At 44.1% G+C, this 18,939-nt stretch overlaps 1 protein-coding gene across 5 annotated transcripts; it reads right to left on the bottom strand.

Moving 5' to 3' along the window:
• Positions 1 to 5,098: 5,098 nt before the first annotated feature.
• Positions 5,099 to 18,640, bottom strand: STX11 (syntaxin 11). 5 transcript variants are annotated; one of them, XM_087777302.1, is made up of 4 exons: positions 18,489 to 18,640; positions 9,514 to 9,805; positions 9,196 to 9,401; positions 5,099 to 6,070 (listed from the first exon to the last, which is right to left on the bottom strand). In XM_087777302.1, exon 4 carries the CDS (start codon positions 6,063 to 6,065, stop codon positions 5,199 to 5,201), a length of 867 nt encoding a protein of 288 aa, XP_087633428.1. In that variant the 5' UTR covers positions 6,066 to 6,070; positions 9,196 to 9,401; positions 9,514 to 9,805; positions 18,489 to 18,640; the 3' UTR covers positions 5,099 to 5,198. The 5 variants fall into 5 exon arrangements, with proteins under 5 accessions (XP_087633428.1, XP_087633429.1, XP_087633425.1 ...); XM_087777303.1 differs by having other exon boundaries at positions 9,524 to 9,805; XM_087777299.1 differs by lacking the exon at positions 9,514 to 9,805.
• Positions 18,641 to 18,939: the final 299 nt, after the last annotated feature.

Here is an 18,939-nt window from a genome sequence, read left to right as displayed (position 1 = left end):
CAAAGTCCAAAGCTATCAATTATGCTTAATTAGGAGAAAAATATTGCCGAGGAAAGATTTCTTGCCAGTCACGGCTGCGTGCCAGGTCTGTGGGAACGCCTACTGCAATATCCCTGCTTCGTGCCTGCACTGGGGCTTCCCCCTTCTTCCCCGCACCAGGAGAGGAAGGGAAAGGAAAGGTGCCCCACGGCGGGCCTTCCCCCCCGCCGCCTCCCACTCGCCGCCTTCGCTTCTCCATTCTCCAGAGGAGGAAGCAGACACCCTCCATCCCACCAGACTTCGCCGCCTTTGAGCCTGCCCCTGGGGAATGAGAGGCAAATACTCGGTGTGGCACAGGCTGGAGACGCTGGACTGGGACAGCGTCCAGCAAACTGGAGGCAGCATGCAGAGGCCATCCGTCTCTGCCATGAGCAGAACAGAGGCACGTGCCCTGCCTGGCTGTTGGACGCCCTGCTGGTAGGTGGCCCTCTGTAAGGGGTCTGGGCCTCGAATTTGCAGGTGCAGGTGGTGCCTAACCTCTTCAGCTGTTAGTGCTGAGAGACCCCCAGTACACTGGGTATGCCTGTGAAGGAAAATACTTCTCGCAATGCAATAAAAATGAATTGTTAATATTTTACATACATGAAGAACAGATGTGAAACTCGCACCTTCTTTTTCCCTAATTTTATTCACACGCTGGAGCCCATGAATGAAAGAACAGCTCTTTGACTGGAACTTACCGTGCTGTATCATTTGCTAGAAATGGGCATCACACCATAGCTAGCATTGCTCCCCCTTCAGTAGGGTTGTGCCTTTCAGCAAAGCATTGAGTAGAGAAATGTCATCAGTTAGGTTATCTCATTCTCTCGTCACTTAGAATCATAGAGCCATAGAATCGTTAAGGTTGGAAAAGACCCTTAAGATCATCGAGTCCAACCGTTAACCTATCACTGCCAAGTCCACCACTAAACCATGTCCTCAAGCACCACCTCTACCCGTCTTTTAAATACCTCCAGGGATGGAGACTCAACCACTTCCCTGGGCAGCCTGTTCCAATCGTAAAATGTTACTTTTTCCTGTTAAGACTTTGCGCCCTAACAAGGTATGCACTGTAAGGTAAGGTGTGACGGTGGAGCTGTTACTGGCTTTGGCTCAACTATTACAAAGACGCTATATAATATGCCAGAAACATGGAAGAAGATCGATCTGCTATTGCCTTCTTACATATTAGAGAAACAACTACCATAGCTCCATGTGAAAATCACATTGTGTTGGAAATAGATTAACTGTAATCACCACGTACAGTATCTATTAAATGACACTGTTTCCTGCCTTCGTCATATCTGTGACACTTTCCTAGAGACAGAAACACAGCCATGTGTAGCTCTTTCCTTTTTTCAAATCAATTCCAAGTATCTCCTATGGTTCAAAAATCTAGAGAACCTGTTTTGTTTTCAAGAAATTACAAACTACAACTTGGGCTGTGCATTCAAAACATCCTTAGTGTAGGTTACATCAGAAAAGCCGCCGTTTAGCTTAGCTACTCAGTTCAGCCCCCAGAAAAAAAGGTATCTGGGTCTTAAACTAAGAGCTATACTTTTACTTCGAGAAGTTTTTCCCAAGACACGCAGCAGAGAGATGCCTGCTCAAGTGTGCAAGTGGGTCCATAGTCTGGGTCCCTCGCTTTAAGGTAGCAATTGTTCCACCGCCATTTCTCTAAAATAAAACCCATTGTTTCAAAAAAAAAAAAAATCCCCTAAAATGAAATGGAGGCTCATATACATATCCAGGAAGTTCACTGTTCTATACCAAACATTGTATTTTGTAGTAGGGGATTTTTTTGCCCTTTCATATTTATGCAATGCTCTCTTACATTTTTAGGAGCAAGGTGTGCCTGGCTGCCAGTTCTCCTTTCTCCTTCTCAGAAAGGGCTGAGATTCAGGGGTGGGGGTGAAGCTTCTGCTGCTTTCAGTACGAAACAGAAACAAGTAACAGCAACCCTAAAAGCTAACGCAGCCCCTCTCCCATTTTAACTGCTCCCCCTCATACCCAGCTATAGGCTTTGCCACATGAGGGAAGAGGAAAAAAACAACCCAACCCATAGAATATGCTACGCACATCTCCACAGGAGTCGCGCTGACTTTCAGAATGAAAAGGCAGCTTTCCTTAGCGAGCATGAAGATGTCCATTCTGCGGATTCTGTTATTACTCTGCTAACATATTATCAAGCTACTTTTATCATCTTCTTCCACTCATCCTGTGTGGCATGAGTCTTTGCAACTATAGCGCGATCAGGTTTTTTTCAAAAGTCTGTTTAACTGTGACGAGGCAAGTTCACGGGCTGGCAAAATTTGGGTTCTTACGCAACGGAAGGATAGAAAAAAGCCCATAGTATTAAGCAATGAACACATGTTTGCAAGGAAGAGAATGATTTCTTCAGTTACTGGAAGTAATTTTTTAAGTGCCTCTAATTCACAATGCGACTTAAAAATCGTTCTAAAGGGTCTCAAGCTGGTACGTCAATAATTCTCAGTTTCTTCCTTGCACCAACAGCCTGAAGTTGGGAGAGAAGGTCTACAATTACCTTTTCTTCATGCTTTCCTTCTCTTTCCCTGTGCCTCAAATCGGACTAAAGATATGAATATATGCTTTGCATATCTACTAATGAAATCATCAATCTCTCTCAGAACTGCCAGAATAAATTTGATTTCTTCTTGCAGTAGAGAATCACCTTAGAATGTATGAAACTCATTTTTCATGGTTTTTATAGGAAAAATTATGGTAAGTCTATCTCAATATGCAACACATTTGATTTACTGTGGCAACAAATATTAGGAGGACTTTTTTTTTAGGCATTGTTTAATCTCCTTTCACCAACTCAGAATTTAGTCCAGCAGCTTTTAAACTAAACTTGACAATGCAGGAAACTACTCAGAGCTGCTGATTCAATGTACATCACTCTCCACTTTCAGTTTTTCTTATTAAATCTTTTATTCCATTTGTAGACATACATATGTGCAAAAAAGAAACCAACAAAAAAAACATGTACACATTTTTATCAAAAGCATTGGTGAGTGCTAAGAATATGCAGACGAAATGAAATACGCATTTTATTCTTCATTGTTTTATGCCCACATGCTGACCCTCGGAGGTTTAGGGTATTTCTCTAGAAATGCACAGTTCCATTGACTTGAATGGCAGTACCCACGGAGCAAACGACTTTGTCTTCTTGAGCAGCACCAAAGCAGCAGTCGTGGTGCCAGCTCAACACCCTCCTTTCTCCCACTTCAAGTATGAACATTGGGTTGTTGGAGAGGTCCTCAGGCAAGCATAATACTGACATCATCAGGACATCACTGAATATCAAAATATCTTCTAGTTTAGAAGACTGGCGTTCCTCACTCTTCCACGTTATCACAGACAGGTGCTTCAGTGAAAGAGACACTGAGTTTCTGAGAATAGTTATCCATTTAGCTTCTATTTGTGTAAAAAAGCCTGTCTGGCTAAGAAGTATTTCCCGCTAGGATACGAAAGCTTGGAAGCTGAATTTATTTCTCTGTTTTGTTATATCAATATAAATAGTAAGAAATGTTTGGGTGTTTTTTCACATATAAAATTAGTGTGCAAAAGATCAGAAGGGAAAAGTTTCATTGCAATTGGTGCAGGAAGATGGCTATGTGCATCTCCCGAGGAAAAATCCCAAATACAAAATATTTGAAATGTTTAAATATATTTATTAAAATAGGTACAAATAGGATCAGCATTTTAAAAAAACCCACTAACTTCTGAAAAAATGTCCTGCATTAATTCAAAGGATAGCAATAGGTCACAGTGTATCAGGAAGCCACCTAGAAATATTATAGTTGGAAAACCTCCAGAAGCAGGAGCTATACTCACTCACCAGACCTCAGGAATACAAGTTTCACTGACAATGCTCAGCAGTTTCCAGGGCTGCAAATTTTCTATTCCCTCCTCATATTCCAAACCTGCTGTGGGCAGACTCCCCTTACACAAAAGGAGAGATTACTTTTAAGCTTGAAAAGAGCACTGAAATGACATTAAAATGTTGTTTTCTTTCTTCTTCAGGTGTACTGAAGAAATACGTCTATTTTCTTTCCCAGGTGGAGATTTCCTAATAATGGGAGTAAAGCCGTGGGTTTTGTACACTGGTAAAATTGCATGTTAATAAATTTAATCCTTCATGTTATTTAAAATAGGTATTAAAAAAATCCATATTCAATCAATGCTTATAAAAAAATAAAAGTCTATTGACAGGATAATCCTTCCACTAAAACTGCTTGTGTGTATGTGCCAGCACAGGAGACCCTAAAATGCTTTCTCGACCCCCCAACTGTTGTCTTCTTATGGGTGCTTCTGCAGAAGGCCACTGCATGCATCTCTTCTGGCTGAAGTGTTAATTGGTAGAAAAATGTATTAGACACATAAAAGCATGGCAGTTTTGAAATTGAGAGTACGGACAGTGGCTCAAGTTAGAAGTCAGTGAGATGCCTCAGTGTTGCAGTGCTTCTAGCCACCTTGACAAAGTTGTGGGTGCTCAAAATGGAGGAGAGCATCACACAAACGGAGCAAAACGTGCATATTATCATTTAAGGTGCGGTTACATCTGTTAAGATTCATGGCAGGTGGAAATCAAGTTGAAAGAGAAACTCGTTCTGTGTCCTGCTCCTGCTAACAAGCTTAGTATTTTGTCAAATGAACAGAGCAAAAATCTGTTCAAGTATTTGCATCAAGCAGGCTCCAAACTAGTTAAAATTGAAACCTCCTGATTCTGGGGTGTATTGTGTCACCCCAGGCGGTAAGGCTGCACCGCCTGCAGACTCACTTGGACAAATAAGAATAAAGTTACTTCGTGGAATTTCTCATCTTCCCTAGGCTGAGTTATCGGCCCATCACTCATTCCTCTTTCTCGCCTATCTGAAAAAAGTATCACTGCAGATATGTTCTTGCACCTCTAGTTACAGCAACAAAGTACATTTCAATTAAAAATAGATTAAAAACAATTTTATCAACATTCCTAGGAGCTCTCAAACAGAACAGCCTTCAGCACGTTTAGGAAAAAGGCAATGAACAAAAGCAACTGCAAAATAGCCCGCCCCCCCCCCCCCATTTCTAGGGGTTGTCGTTACGGAAAAGTCACTGGAAAGAATGCCTGATTTTGAAGACATTCGAGTCAGTCTGTGACAGCTTCAGTGGGACAGTCACCTTCTGCAACAGGATAAGCAGCAGCAGAGGATTGTTCTGAGGGGGTGTTTTCTCCTGTATTCCAAAGCTTTTTTCACTTGCTCTTTAGCTTCTCCTACGTAGTCCTCAACATTTTGCATATTTATCTCAATGACGTCGAAGGTGTCCGCCTGTTCCTCCACTAGCAGGGCCACCTGCAGAAAGAGCTCATGAACTTCCTTAATGCGGCCTTCCAACTTCACCAGCTCCTTATGACGTGTCTCTATCTCGTTCAGGGCTGAGCGAGCCCCCTTAACATCCGACAAGAGATTCTCAGAGAAGACATCCCACTTGCCTTGCTCAATCATCTCCTCAATCTGGTTGCCAGAAACATCTTTGCCCATGATCTCTAGCTGCCGCTGAATTCGAATCTTGCAGTTCTCCCGCTGGTTCATCTCTGTTGCATTGTATTCAAACATCGCTTCCTGAAATGCATGCATGAGGTCAACGTAGTGGTTCTTCGCTACCCTGGCAATGACAGACATAGCCCCGTACTTCGTTATTGCATCTTCGCTGAAATCTCTCATTATCTGGAGTTTCCTGTGGATGCTTTCTCCGCGGGCCTTGATGTCTCTGGCAATACAATTAGTATCTCGTTTGATGCTACTAAGACGGCGCATGGAAGTAAGGAAGCGGTTGTTTTGCTTTCTGAGCCGCCTGACATCCTCTTTTAGGTGGTCATTTTCTGTCCGGATATTCTCTATGTCTTTATGAAGAATTTCCAAGGCATAATCAGTCTCATAAAGGAGAACATCGTGCAGTGAATTTTCATCATCCTCGCTATCAGAAAACTGTTGGTTGTGTAACCTGGCAAATTCACGCAGCTCGTTTAGCCGGTCTTTCATCCTGCCTGTAAAACAGGGAAACAGGAGGAAAGAAGTTTACAGTAAATAAAATACTGGTTTGCAAGGGTTGAAAGTTCGTAACTAATAACTACATCATAGTTATAACTACATCGTAGATAACATAACTACATCAAAGATAGCCCAAAATACCAGATTTTAAATTTGTTCACAGTATTTTATACAGTGATAGACCTCAGATCCAAAACTCTGGTGCTAGAACACTCTTCTAGAAACTACAAAGCTTAGAAACTACAAAAGTGCAAGAGAGAAGACAACAAATCCTGAAGGCAAATCCAAAAGAATAATAAGACAATCCCCAACCCCCCCAAAATGCCGGTCTTTCGCTTGGAGAAAAAAAACAAACTCTTGAGCAAATGACAGGAAGCTTTCAGCTGTCAGCACGTGCAGATGTGTTAATAACTGAACGCTTCCCACCGCTGCTCACTACAGAAATCTCCTCTAGGTCTTGGCCCTTCATTACATCGACTGCCCCAAATGTCACAGGTCCTCTGTCATTCTAAGCTTGCTTTTCCTGGGAGAAGAGTAGGAAGCCTCTCAGAAACAGAAATGGCATTTACCAATACAGTTGGGAAAGAAAAGTTTCGAGAAATGGTGCGGGAAGTACCAAGATAGAATAAAAAAAAAACAAAAAGGAAAGGCAAGTTTAGGGTCTCCAGATGCTATCATTGACCACAGTGTACCAGGCATCAAACAAAACAACACAGCAATAGCAGCATTTTGTTAAGTAAAACCATCCATCCAACCCTTCTTTTTTGTATGATGGAAACATCCTACTGAAGGAATAAAGTAACACCATTGTTACAGATCAGGATCTGTTTTCTGTGTGTTTGCCTCAGATGTGCTTAACTACAAATTTCATTAAAAAGCCACAGAATGAGTAATCTGTACAGACCAGTTACAGGGTAACAAAACATAAGCCTCCTTTAAGTACGTTGTTTACTTGAAAGTCTAGACCTAAAGGCTTTGCAGAAAGTGAAATCTGAAAGCTTCAGCAAGAACCCTGCACCAAGTGTTACAGCAAGCAGGAAGCTGAAAATTTCCCATCACAAAAGCTGTACATCCCACGACCTCATTTAAATTCGTAAGAAAGAGAACCAAGTTAAGAAGCACCACCAAGCAGGACATCTCCAGATCTCTGTGTCTGGAGGATTCGTTTTTGTTCTTCCAGAAATTAGAGTATCTTCACAGCATTTACAAACATGCTATCCACTGTGAATGACACATCCCTTCATAGGACCATCAGTTATTCTCAGGTTAAGAAAAGTCGCGTGTGTACATACCCAGTATAATAGGCCTAGATCTAACGTGAATGAAAACTGCGAGTCTATAATCCGTTTCATGGGATTGTTAGATGTGTTAAAGATGTTAGGGAGGAGATGGGAAAGATGCCATCACAGGCGCAGCCTCTCGGGCTCGTATAGTTCATTGGGGGTATATACTCATCTTGAGAAGTGTCCTGATTAGGATCACATTTACACCGAAGAAAAGAAGTGAATTTCAACTTAAACCAATTCTTTTACAAGCAATGTAAACCAAGAAAGTCCATTAATATCCTGAGAGAAGAGCGTTCACTCAGGAATCCATGCATGTAAGATAATTTTTGAATTTAAAACATAAGCCACATAGATTCAACTCAATCACATAGATAAAGCTTTAGGAAATGAAAGGTTTTCCACCTCCTCCCTCAGCAATAATAAAATCAAGACTTTCACTTCATGCCACAACATCAAGAAGAAAAACCCCCATCTAAAAGGAAAAAAAAAAAAATGTGTGGGGCAGCTTAAAAGTCAAGTTTACTTGGCTTTAAAACCGTATGGCCAAGTTTTCCTAGAGGCACCGAGACAGTGAGAACATCTACCCTTCCTCTCTGGAAATAGTGGACCATTTTCTAGACAGCATGGTGGAAAGGGAACAAACAAAAGCATCTAGCAATCTCAGGATTATTTAGATCTCTTCTAATCACTAACTGTTTCTGAGATGCTTTTCACCTGCAACGTAGACGTGGCTCTGAAAACCAGTCACATTGCTCATCTGACTGCATTCCTGACTCCTACTGCCTTCCCTAGAGTTGATGATCCTCCCACTTCTAGTCTGATCCTTGAACTGCTGTGTGTTGTGAAAAACTTCAGCAGTTTATTCTTTTTGTGTTTAGCATCTACATTTGGAAACAGCAAACAATGTTTTTTTATGACTTTAAAGTGACAATCCACAGCAGCAAGGTGCCATTCGTGTAAACTAAATCATGTGTGTGCAGGACTGTGTTGCCTTTGTGTTCACTGTTCCTCGAACTTCAGAAAAACTAGATTTCATCAGCCTTCCACAGAGAGCAGACTGACAACGGGCTCAATAATAATTACATTTTATTTTTTGTGCTTGACAAAGAAAACACAAACAGAAAACCACACTGAGTAAGAGCTCCTGCATAATAAACTTATGATTTTGTACGAACAGGTCTACCCTTCCTTCCTTCTACCCTCAAAAGTGTAATTTGCAATTTGTTTTTCTCACCCACAACTATTTTAAAGTGTTAGATAAAATAAAAGTAGGAAGAAATGGAGAAGCAAATACACGGTAATTCACAACATGAAAATACTAATGCTGCAATAAGTCCACGTATGTACTAATTCTGCAGCATCTCTGTAAAAATATCGCTAATTTTTTTTAATACGACATGAAAGGTTAAAAAGTCAAACATTAAAAGAAGAGTAAGGAGATGCCAAGTGTGGCCTCAGATGGCACCATGATGTTGCCAACCCACAGGACGATCATGCAATTGAACACTGGCCTATGTCCTGTCACTTCTACCAAGTCTCTGCCTACGGTCTGCATGTGCTGAATAAAAGTTGTACAATGTGAAATTTAACACTCACCAATCAGTTCATGGACAGATATCTCATTTACTGTGTTACTACTGTTCATTTCCTCAGGGATTTCTCCTGTGAAATCCCTGGAAAGCTCCACAAACTCATAACAGTCTTTTGGGGGAGGGCAGATCTAACGGCCCCATCCACAGACATGGGTTTCAAGCCCAGAGTGATGAAGGACAACGCTATCACTCTCGATGAGTTATGATGCCCACTTGAGACACCTGAAGCACAGTTCTTTGTACCTGGTACGTTCAGAAGTCAGCTCCTTCTGACTTCAGCCACTGCTGCAAGCCTCGGGGGACTTTGCTGAGTAAGATCACGAAGTAACAAGCTGGACATCAGTGAATGAACACGTGGATCGAGGCCACTTGTGAGAAGCTCGTCTCCAATGATATGTACAGCATCACCCACAATCTCCGTGATCCAGTAGATCCGGCAGAATCCAATTCTAAATGTGAACAGAGGGATCAAATTACCCTTGCACTGACAATCTTCAACCTGGGGTTTCCCAGTTTCTGAGTGCTTAACTCTAAAAGCCTACATTATTTGAAACTACGTACCAAAACTTACATTCAAGGTGGTCAACATTAGGATCTTTTAACTCTGCATTGAGGACCTGTACCCGTCAGGGTAATGGCTCCACAGGGTAAAGTGACCATACTTTTGTCCTGACAAATGGATGCCATCTCTTCAGGCCTGACTTCAGAGTCCTGCAAAATCAGGGACTTCTGGACATCTTTCATTCGCCCTGAGTTCTGTCTTTTTCTCTCTATTTCTAAAGTGCATCACTTAGCCTGCTTCCCACTTTATCTTCACATTTTCAAGATGCTCTTCTTTATCTACATACAGTGCCTGGACAGGATGAAGGACAGAAAGAGAATGACTTTCTGCCTGTATTTCAGCATCATATAAGGCCACAAACACCACAAATTGCAGAGGACACCTATCCAGCTTTATGCCAGAGCATGCTCAATTACTCTGTAGGTTAACATTTGCAATATTTGGCCGAAGAGATCTGTGAGGTTCAAGAAAATGTTTAGACTTCAGCTTTCTTGAGCACCTTTTGGTCAAGGAACATAGTAAATTTATTTGGGGCATTTGCAAACTGCTGCTTTGAGAAACTCACCATTTGGCAAAATTTTAGGAGTTTTACATAAGGAAAACAGCAGGCTCAAATGCAACACCACCACAGAGGTCTTTCCCCATTTCAAATTCCCATTTCAAACAAAGGGGAACCAGATCTTCCCAAGAGAGGACAATAACTTCCCAGCATTCCTTTGATAGTTCTGTCCCTGGCGGTGAAGAGCTGAAACAAATGAACAAGCAAGAATGGGAGAGCAGGGGGCAACAGCCATTTGAAAAATTTCAGCTTAACAGATCAGCATTTAGACAAGTTGACCTCCTTTACCAGATGCGGTTGTTACTCAGGAAAGTTTGCATCTACTTACATGTTGATAGCATTGTTTGTAATTAAAACAGCAATATATTAGTACATTACTAGTTGTTAGGGATAGGCTCAGCACACGTTCTTTAAAATGAGTGGCAATCTCTCCCTTAATCTAGGGCCTGGTGCAGCAGTAGAAGTTGGGCTCCCTGGCTAGAAAGCAGCTCTGCAGAAAAGGACTTTGGTGTGCTGGTGGACGTCAAGTTGAACATGCGTCAGCAATGCGCCCTTGTGGCAAAGGAGGCCAACAGCATGCTGGGCAGGAGTAGCAAAAGTGGTCGAGAGAAGTGACCCCTCCATCTGACACCTGAGAGTCCACATCTGGAGTGCTGTGTTTGTGCTGGGGCTCCCCAGCGCAAGAGACAAGGACACACTGGGGTGAGTCCAGGGGAGGCCACCAAGATGGTCAGAGGTGCTGGAGCACCTGACGTATGAGGAGAGGCCGAGAGAGCTGGCAACGTCAGCCTGGAAAACAGGAAGCTCAAGGGAGATCTTGTTGCTGTCATCAACTGCGTAATGCAAGGGTAGATCCTTCATGGAGATGTAGAGCGACAGCACAAGAGGCAACAGACCCAAGTGGAAACAAGGGAAAAGCCAGCCAGACAGTAGAGGGGGAAAAAAAAAAAAAAAAAACAAACCACAAACTTTCAGAAACACTGGAAAAGGTGCCCAGAGAAGTTTTGGAATCTGCATCCTTGAGGATATTCAAAACTCAACTGGACATGGACCTCAGCAACCTGAACTACCCGTGTGTGTTCTGAGGAAAGCTGGATTAGACGACCTCCAAAGGTCCAATCTAAATTGTCCTAGTACTCAGCCTTAGGTCAAAAGCTTGCTGATTTGAACAGGAGTGCTAAATATATTCAACTGCTTGCCCAGGTTTATTTAGGATACATCTAACACATTAGAATACCAAGACACCAACTACTCTGTACTCACAGCCCCAAGCGTATAAATACCCTAATTCTAAGAGTGTGTGTTTTAATAATTAGCTGTCAGTTTGACTTTCGTTTAAAATACTGTGTATATTCAAACTGGAACATGTACTTCGATGTTTGTATTTTTGGGCTAGATAAACCTGTCCTTGTAAAAATCAAGTTTCTTCTGCAGTCCATCAGGGTGTGTACACCCAAACACACAGACACGCGCACACACACAGGAAATACCGGCCAGATAATGCCTGCAGAGGTTACAACTTTGAAGCCAGATAGCCACCAAGTACAGTCAGCTGAGGACATGCTCAGTACTCATCTCTTCACGTTAGCATGCTACTTCTTGGTATTAATCACCACAATGACTAGCTACCCCATGATGCCTGAAAAAGATGCAAGCTGTCCTGTTGCAATAAGACTGCAGCCCCACACAACTCCGCATGACAGGGGATTTCAGACAGGAAAGGAAATCCACTCTGAAAATCAAAAACTCTGCATACACATAAACCCCTTTTCTGTTAGCCCCATATACATACAAATAGGAGTCCTGCATATCATATTTCCATTGCTGTGCTAATGTTCTGCAGCCTGTTATCCACGTAGAAATAACTTAAGGATGAAAAGTTATTTCTATAGAAACAAACGAATTGCACGCCTGTACTTATTTCAGCTTTAACATTTGCATATCCATATCACTGAGTTTGGGGACAAACGGTGAAATAAAGCGGCAGTTTCAGCACAGCATCCATATTTCATCACCAGCAGCTGTGAAGGATGCCAGTGTACATTTTTGCTTTTTACAGCATTCATAAAAGTCAGCTACTAATTAATACCAGCTTGTGGATTACCAACAGTCTAGTCAGTAATCTTTTTAGCCTTGCGTAGGACCTTACAAGATGAAGCTTTTGCTTTAGTTGAAGTGGCCCATTTGAGGAACAACAGATATTTCAAAACAAGCCAGTCAAAAATCAGTTCTACCAGCAGTTCTTCTCTTGCTCAGCTGGCAAAAGTCCTGTTGCGCGCCACTACGAACCCACGCGGCTCATCCTGTCTCTGAACGGCATGTGCTCTTGGTTGCATGACACACAACAGATGTGACCCAAGAAACAAGTGGTGAACAATTTGGAAATAACCTGCTCCTAGGCAGAATTACTTCATAGCCAAGTGGGCACCAGCACATGCCAGTAACTTCCCATACTGCTTGTGGAGGATGCAGTATTGATGGAAATCCACTCAGATGGACTGGCTGAGTCGAACACACTCCATTACAAGGCAAATAGTGTGCTGCTCTTGCACAAAAATGCAAGCCATGTATAGGTAAAAGAAGTGTCAAATGCAGCTGAAGCTTTTCATTTAAGAGTTGGAGTCTCAGATTTAATCATAATTTTCTAGTATCTTTCTGTTTTGGAAACAACTGTCTTAGACCAGATTTAATAATTTTCCCTGGTATCTGTTGTCCAATAATAGACTGGACAATATTAATTAACTTGGAAAACAGACTATTGTTTACAATAGGTTTCCTCTTTCCAAAAGAGCTTCTAATTGACTCATCACAGAGTGCTAGTCATCTTTTCAGCCCAAATTCCCTGTCTCCCCAATCATGTCCATCACTGGTGGAACAGCAGGCTTGGATTTCTCAAATCACTCCTCTTTCTTCTTGTTTTTCCTCTATAAGAGCTCAAAGAAACACCAAACATCATAATCTAATGATTAGGACAGTTTGCCTTCTGGAGGTGTTTTAAGATCACATCTGTGTATTAACTCCAATATTAACAACTATGACAGAGACTGCCATTTCAAAATCTTTTTGTGGCCTCACTGGAAGGAAGTTATCTTCTCTGGAGTTTCTTGGATTCGGCAATGTTTAAAAATAGACAAAATGTATTCAGGATTGAAAACACATCAGTTAACACAGAACACCAGTTATAAAGCTACAGAAATCCAGCGAGAAGCTGGATCTGAAATGCGTCTGAAGCCTATTAGACACTTCCCACTTCATACCATAGTCAAAGCCTGTGTACAGCGGAACACCTCCTTTATGCTTTCAGTCACCCTAGTGAGAAGTGTATACGGTTAGCAAATGTCTCAGGGCAGGGTTGTTTTTTTTTTCCAAAAGCTTGCATGAAGTGTCAGCTTCTCCGTTTGTACCAAAACAAGTTATTTACTGCACGTTGACATATGCAGAGAAGTAGGGATGGCTCCATTCTTTGCAGGCTATTTCTGCAGCTGTCCGAATCTCCAAGTCTCCAGTAGTTCCTTTCCTACCATAAAGGCTAGGAAAGGCCTAAGGGAAAAAAATAACATTCAAATAGTTTGTTGCCTCTAACTCAAAGTAATGAGGCAATAATTGCTTGAATACTGATAGCTTTGGAGGTTTTTTGACTTGTCCCAGTTTCTTTACCAGTATTCAATCGCTTCACTATAAAGTAACTTAATTTTTGTACCACAGCATATTGGAAATTCAGGGATCTAGGGTGCATCTCATACTTCCCAGAGGTATTCAGGTTAACTATCTTGGTGTTTTCCATAGACTGGTTATCAGGTTTTCCAGACACCAGCATCAAAACTAGGAGAAGCTGCTGGCATATATTAAACGCACACATAATATGCATTTCATTTTTCATGTATTTATGAAGAGATTGGCAAAAAATCTGAAGTTTTAACTTGTTACTACACAGTAGCACATGCTAAGTAAATGTTATTCTTGCACAGGACTGTATTTTACCCAGGGAGGGGGGGTACAGTCCCACCATCGCTCCCCATTCAGTGCTTTTCAGTACATGCAGTGCACTGCAGGCTAACTACTGCAGGCCTCCAGGTAAAATCGGTGTGGATGGAGACAAGGGGAGCGTGAACTGTGCCTCCACAGGCCTGGCAAATAGTTAAGACAGAACCATACCACTAGCATAAACAGTGAGACAGCCATCCATGCATTTCTTGGCAATTACTACAGCTCGGCATCGTTATGAGTCACTGCGCAAGGACATCAGACAATGGGCTCACAGGCAGCGCTGTCGCTACAGTGCCATGAGTAGATACATTATCTCATTAATCACCTCAGCTTCCCTGAAACACATTGCCTCAGCGAAATAGCTATGTATATACCACGTTTATATAACTACTATTGCTACCGCACAGTGGTATTTGTAAGTGATTAAGACATTATGTTGGCATCCAGGTAGAAATATGAGGTTGCATGTGATCATCAGTCAGAAGCAACATGTTCTACAGACATTTTTAAATTAGCACAACAGCATTACTTTTTAAAATACATAAATATTTAATTATACGCAATGCAGTGTTACAATCTGAGATCAAGTACTCTTTACTTTAAAAAATCCCTTTAAGGTTAAATATGGGGTGGTTTATTGGCATTTGTTCATGTGGGCCAGTACACGAGGCTCTGTTCTGGATCCTACAGCAAAATCTACACAACTGTAATTGAACCAAAATAGTTTCAGTCAAGAAATAACCCCCACAGCCACACAGGCATACCCACAGCCTCAGCCCCAGGACATGTCAGGCGCTGGCAGGCTTTATGGCAATTACTCTACACTACTTAGCAGCCCATGGGTGTTTACAGGCCCATTCAAAGTACCAGTGAAGTTGAGACAAGATACAGATGTAATTAGGGACACACTGGCCCGTGGTACTTAGAGAATCTGTTCCTGACTGGGCATATCCGAAGCTCAAGCAAGCTTTATTCTTGCTTTCAAAAATACATGTTTTGTCAGTAACACAAATAGGGCACAGAGGAAAGGCATAGCAGGAAACGCTGGAGCGTTCAGTACTTTCTTGGCTTTTGTGAATGTGAGTTTGTCAAGAATAATCTTAGCAATTAACGGGTTAACTGTCATAGTAGATAAAGCAAAAGCTGCATGCATGATAAGTCTTCTGAAGTCAAGATATGTGACATCATTCCCCCTGTGATAAACTACAGAAATATGCTCTAGATGAGAAGTGCCAAACACTGTGTGACAGGCTAGATGAGATATCAAGATGCTCGACACAATCAGCAAAAGCTATCAAAACAGACGTAGAAACTGAACTGCATTGCTCCCCTCATGCGGAGCCCCCCCGCTCCCCAAGAGGGGGTTCCCAGGAGCCAGCCCTCACCAGGAGCAGCACTGCCGCTCCCTGGGAATGGTGTTCCTCACCAGAGATGGCTCACGTGGGGGCCACGTCTTGGGGGGCAGCCCGAAATGCAAGTCTAACCAGAAATGGCGTCTCTGCAAAACTGCCTAAAAAAGTGGTAACCCTGCATTTGGTGCTGAGATGAGTTTATTGGATCAAATTAACATTGCCTCACTAATTCCTGCACCATGCTTTGTCATCCCTGCACTACAGGGATGACCAGAGTCAAAGAAAATTGATGGGCCAGATAAAAGATAATGGAAAGCGTATCTGATCCAGCACCTTCGTACTTGACAGAGCAGTTGTCTTCTCACTCTCAGAACTGGTTTTGAATATGCCAACATTATGATGGGTTTCTGTCACACTCGGAGGTTATCCATATTTTCCATTAGCAACTTGGAGAGTGGAACCAAACATGAGCCTGTGCAGTCTCCAGGTGACACTGAACTGGAAGGGAGTGGAAGCAAGCATTTGGTGGCAGAGGAAAGGAGAAATGATGAGAATTTACGATGATCTTGGCAAGTAAGAGAAGTACTAACAACAATAAGAGGAAATTCGATAGAGACAAGCCTGGTATGGTACATTTAGAAGAAATTATTCGCACAGATAGTAAGTGGAGAACACCTAGCTTGGTAGCAGAAAAGCATTGGTGGGGTTATAGCAGATTGCAAGCTAAAAACCAAGTTCACAATATAATGCCATTGTAAAAAAAAATGTGTCTTATATGACAGATGGCATGGGAAGGACTGGTTTTACTCTGCTTGGCGTAGGTAAGGCCTCAGTTGGAACAGCACCCGCACCAGTTATCACACTGGGGAAGTCAGAGCATAGCGGGCATTGTCTCCAAACGGTTCAGAAAATACAACCCTGGAGGAAGAGGAGTGGCAGGAATTACGTTCATTTCATGCAGAAGATCGGGGAGAGAGACACAGCACTCCCATGTGTAAAAGGAGTTTGTAAAAAGAGAAATGATCGGTTTGTTCCCTGTGTTGACACTGGAAACACACGAAGTAATCCATTTGTTTCACACGTGAGATCTATGTTGAACTAGCTGTGACTGGCTGAAAATCAGACAATTTCTCTGCGGGAGCACTGTGGGACCCTCTTCCTTGGAGGACAGAGAGAGACTCCAGAAACCTCCCCCAGGTCTGGTTTAGAGGCACGGCTACAATGCACCGAATGGATTAGGTAGCGTCTTACAGTCTCTCCATGGCCCCGCGTTTCCATGATTTGTTCAGAGCCCTCGCTCCCAGTCTCACCGTGTGTCCAGCGCAGTGCACGTGCGAGCGCAGGCGAGCACAGGCCCGCTACCCGCGCTAGGGAGCGATTCGGGTGACTCTTTTCACCCAGCAAATTCTCTTCCCTCTCTGTTATTTCTGCACCAGCAGCAACTACCATTTCTCCTTTTGGAGCAGATCTTGGTTACTGTTATAATATAATGGAAGGTGTCAGACATGGAGCCTAACCCCACAGCACCCAAAATCTCTGAGACTGTGATACAATATGCAGTTGCGTTCCATAGCATCATGTTTACCTGCAGTGCCCAGAAGATACTGTTCTCACAGCATCCCTGTTTAATGTCTCAAGAGATCTTATGTACCCTGCTTAGTTTCTTCATGAAGATCTCTTATGACAAGAGAGGTTAACTTGCAGTTTTAGTTTCAGCCAAAACACCAGATATATTTGCCATAGGACTTAACATGCAATTTCAGTTTCAGAGCAGTGGTCATACAAGGCAGTCAGTGAAAAAAACAAGGTGAGAAAAAGCTCATCAGAGGTGTTGGGCATCTAAACCATCCTTTCTTAAGGACAACCTTTAGTCTGTTCGTCTGTTAGACCTTTGGTCTGTTTTTAATAGAAAAAAGTTACGCTCATCTAGTAGTCTCACCACTTGCATATAAAACTATTTAAATAGCAAGTAACAGCATTGGTAAGAAAGCAGCATCCTTCAAATTGCATTCTCATCTTGAAAAGTCATATATTGCCATTTTGATCCCTGACAGCTTAAAAAACGGTTCCTAAAATACCATCTAAAGAGCAGGAACAAGAAGCGTGAATGTCCGTTTTAGGCCAGTGTTATTCTTCTAGTCATTTCCTTTCCTGGTATCACCGAATGACATGCAGTTATCTCAGACATACACGAGTACTAATTCTTCTTGGCAGGAAAGGAAATTAATATCAATTAAGAGGAAGCAATCAAAGAACGCTAACTTTTGCACCCACTCGCAGATCTGGCCATGATGATGCCCAAGAAAGGAGTAAAAGCTATTATATTTTGCATATAAACCCAGTTTCCGCCAAGATCTGCTCTGGAGCTATTCATAACCACCTATGAGCATATTCATGACCACATATGAGCACTGTGAATGAAATGTTAATACTCGTTAAGCCAGACAAACAAGGCAGCTAGAAATGCAGACACCCATTGGGACTGGACAAGGAGACTCGTATTTGAAAGCGCCTCTGGTTTTCCCTCATCCTGCGCAAAACCCAGCCACCCCTTTTGCCCCTTTTGAGGGCCCAGAGCCCCCCGAAGGCAGCCAAGGCACCTCCAGACCCCGAAGCCCGGTCCCCATCCCCTGCCGTCCCGTCTGCCTCCGGGCTTCAGACTTCCCCTCTCGACTCAAGCGGGGCCGTTTCGTTTATTCTTATGCAAAACCGAGTTGCAAAGCGCTCCGAAACTCCCGCGGCTCCTCCTGCCTCGCCGGCTGGGCCGGGCCGGGCCGGCCGCCGGGCCCCGGGCACGCACCGGGGCTCCCCCGACGGCAGGGGAGGGGACGGGCCGGCCGCCACCGCCGGAGCCCGGCACCCGGCCCGGCCCGGGGCTGCCCTCTGTCCCGAACCAGCTCCGGACCGGGCCGGCGCCCCGGGACCCCCCAGCTGATGCTGAGCGGGGCTCGGGGATACGGCAGGGCTTCCGTCCCGGGAGCCGACGGCGACACGCCCGGGGCGAAGGAGCCCAGCCCGGCCGGTGCCCCCGAGCAAAGCGCCGTCTCGTCCTCCCCCCATCCCGACAGGTACTCACCCCCGGCCAGGGCCCGGCAGGGCAGGGCAGGGCAGGGCAGGGCAGGGCAGGGCAGGGCAGGGCAGGACGGCCGGGCCCGCTCCGCTCCGCTCCGCTCCGCTCCGCTCCCCGCGGTGCCGCTGCCGCCGCAGCGCCCGCACCGTCGAGGCAAGCGCCGGTCCCCGGCGAGCGCCCCGCCCCTCGGCTCACCCTCCTATTGACTGCGAGAGGGGGGTGATTTGCATAGCGGCGCCCCGCCCCTGGCGGGCTGTCAATCAGGGCCGTCGAGGGGCGGATGGAGGGGCGGCCGCACAGGCCCTGCGCCGTGCCCCCCCCCCCCCCCCCCCGGCCCCTCGGGGCGGTGCTCGGCTCGCACCATTTCCTAGCAGGGGGAAAGCCCGCCCCGTGGGTGCTGGGAAGCGTGGGTGGGCTGGGGTTGCCCGTTTCTTTGCCGCAGTCCCCACGGACGCCC

Source organism: Nipponia nippon, unplaced genomic scaffold, assembly GCF_047370975.1.
Source record: "Nipponia nippon isolate SJK-2023a ecotype South Korea unplaced genomic scaffold, ASM4737097v1 scaffold_4, whole genome shotgun sequence".
Taxonomy (NCBI): Eukaryota; Metazoa; Chordata; class Aves; order Pelecaniformes; family Threskiornithidae; genus Nipponia; species Nipponia nippon.
The sequence above is the reverse complement of the archived record's forward strand: the minus strand, read 5'-3'. Positions and strand labels throughout refer to the sequence as shown.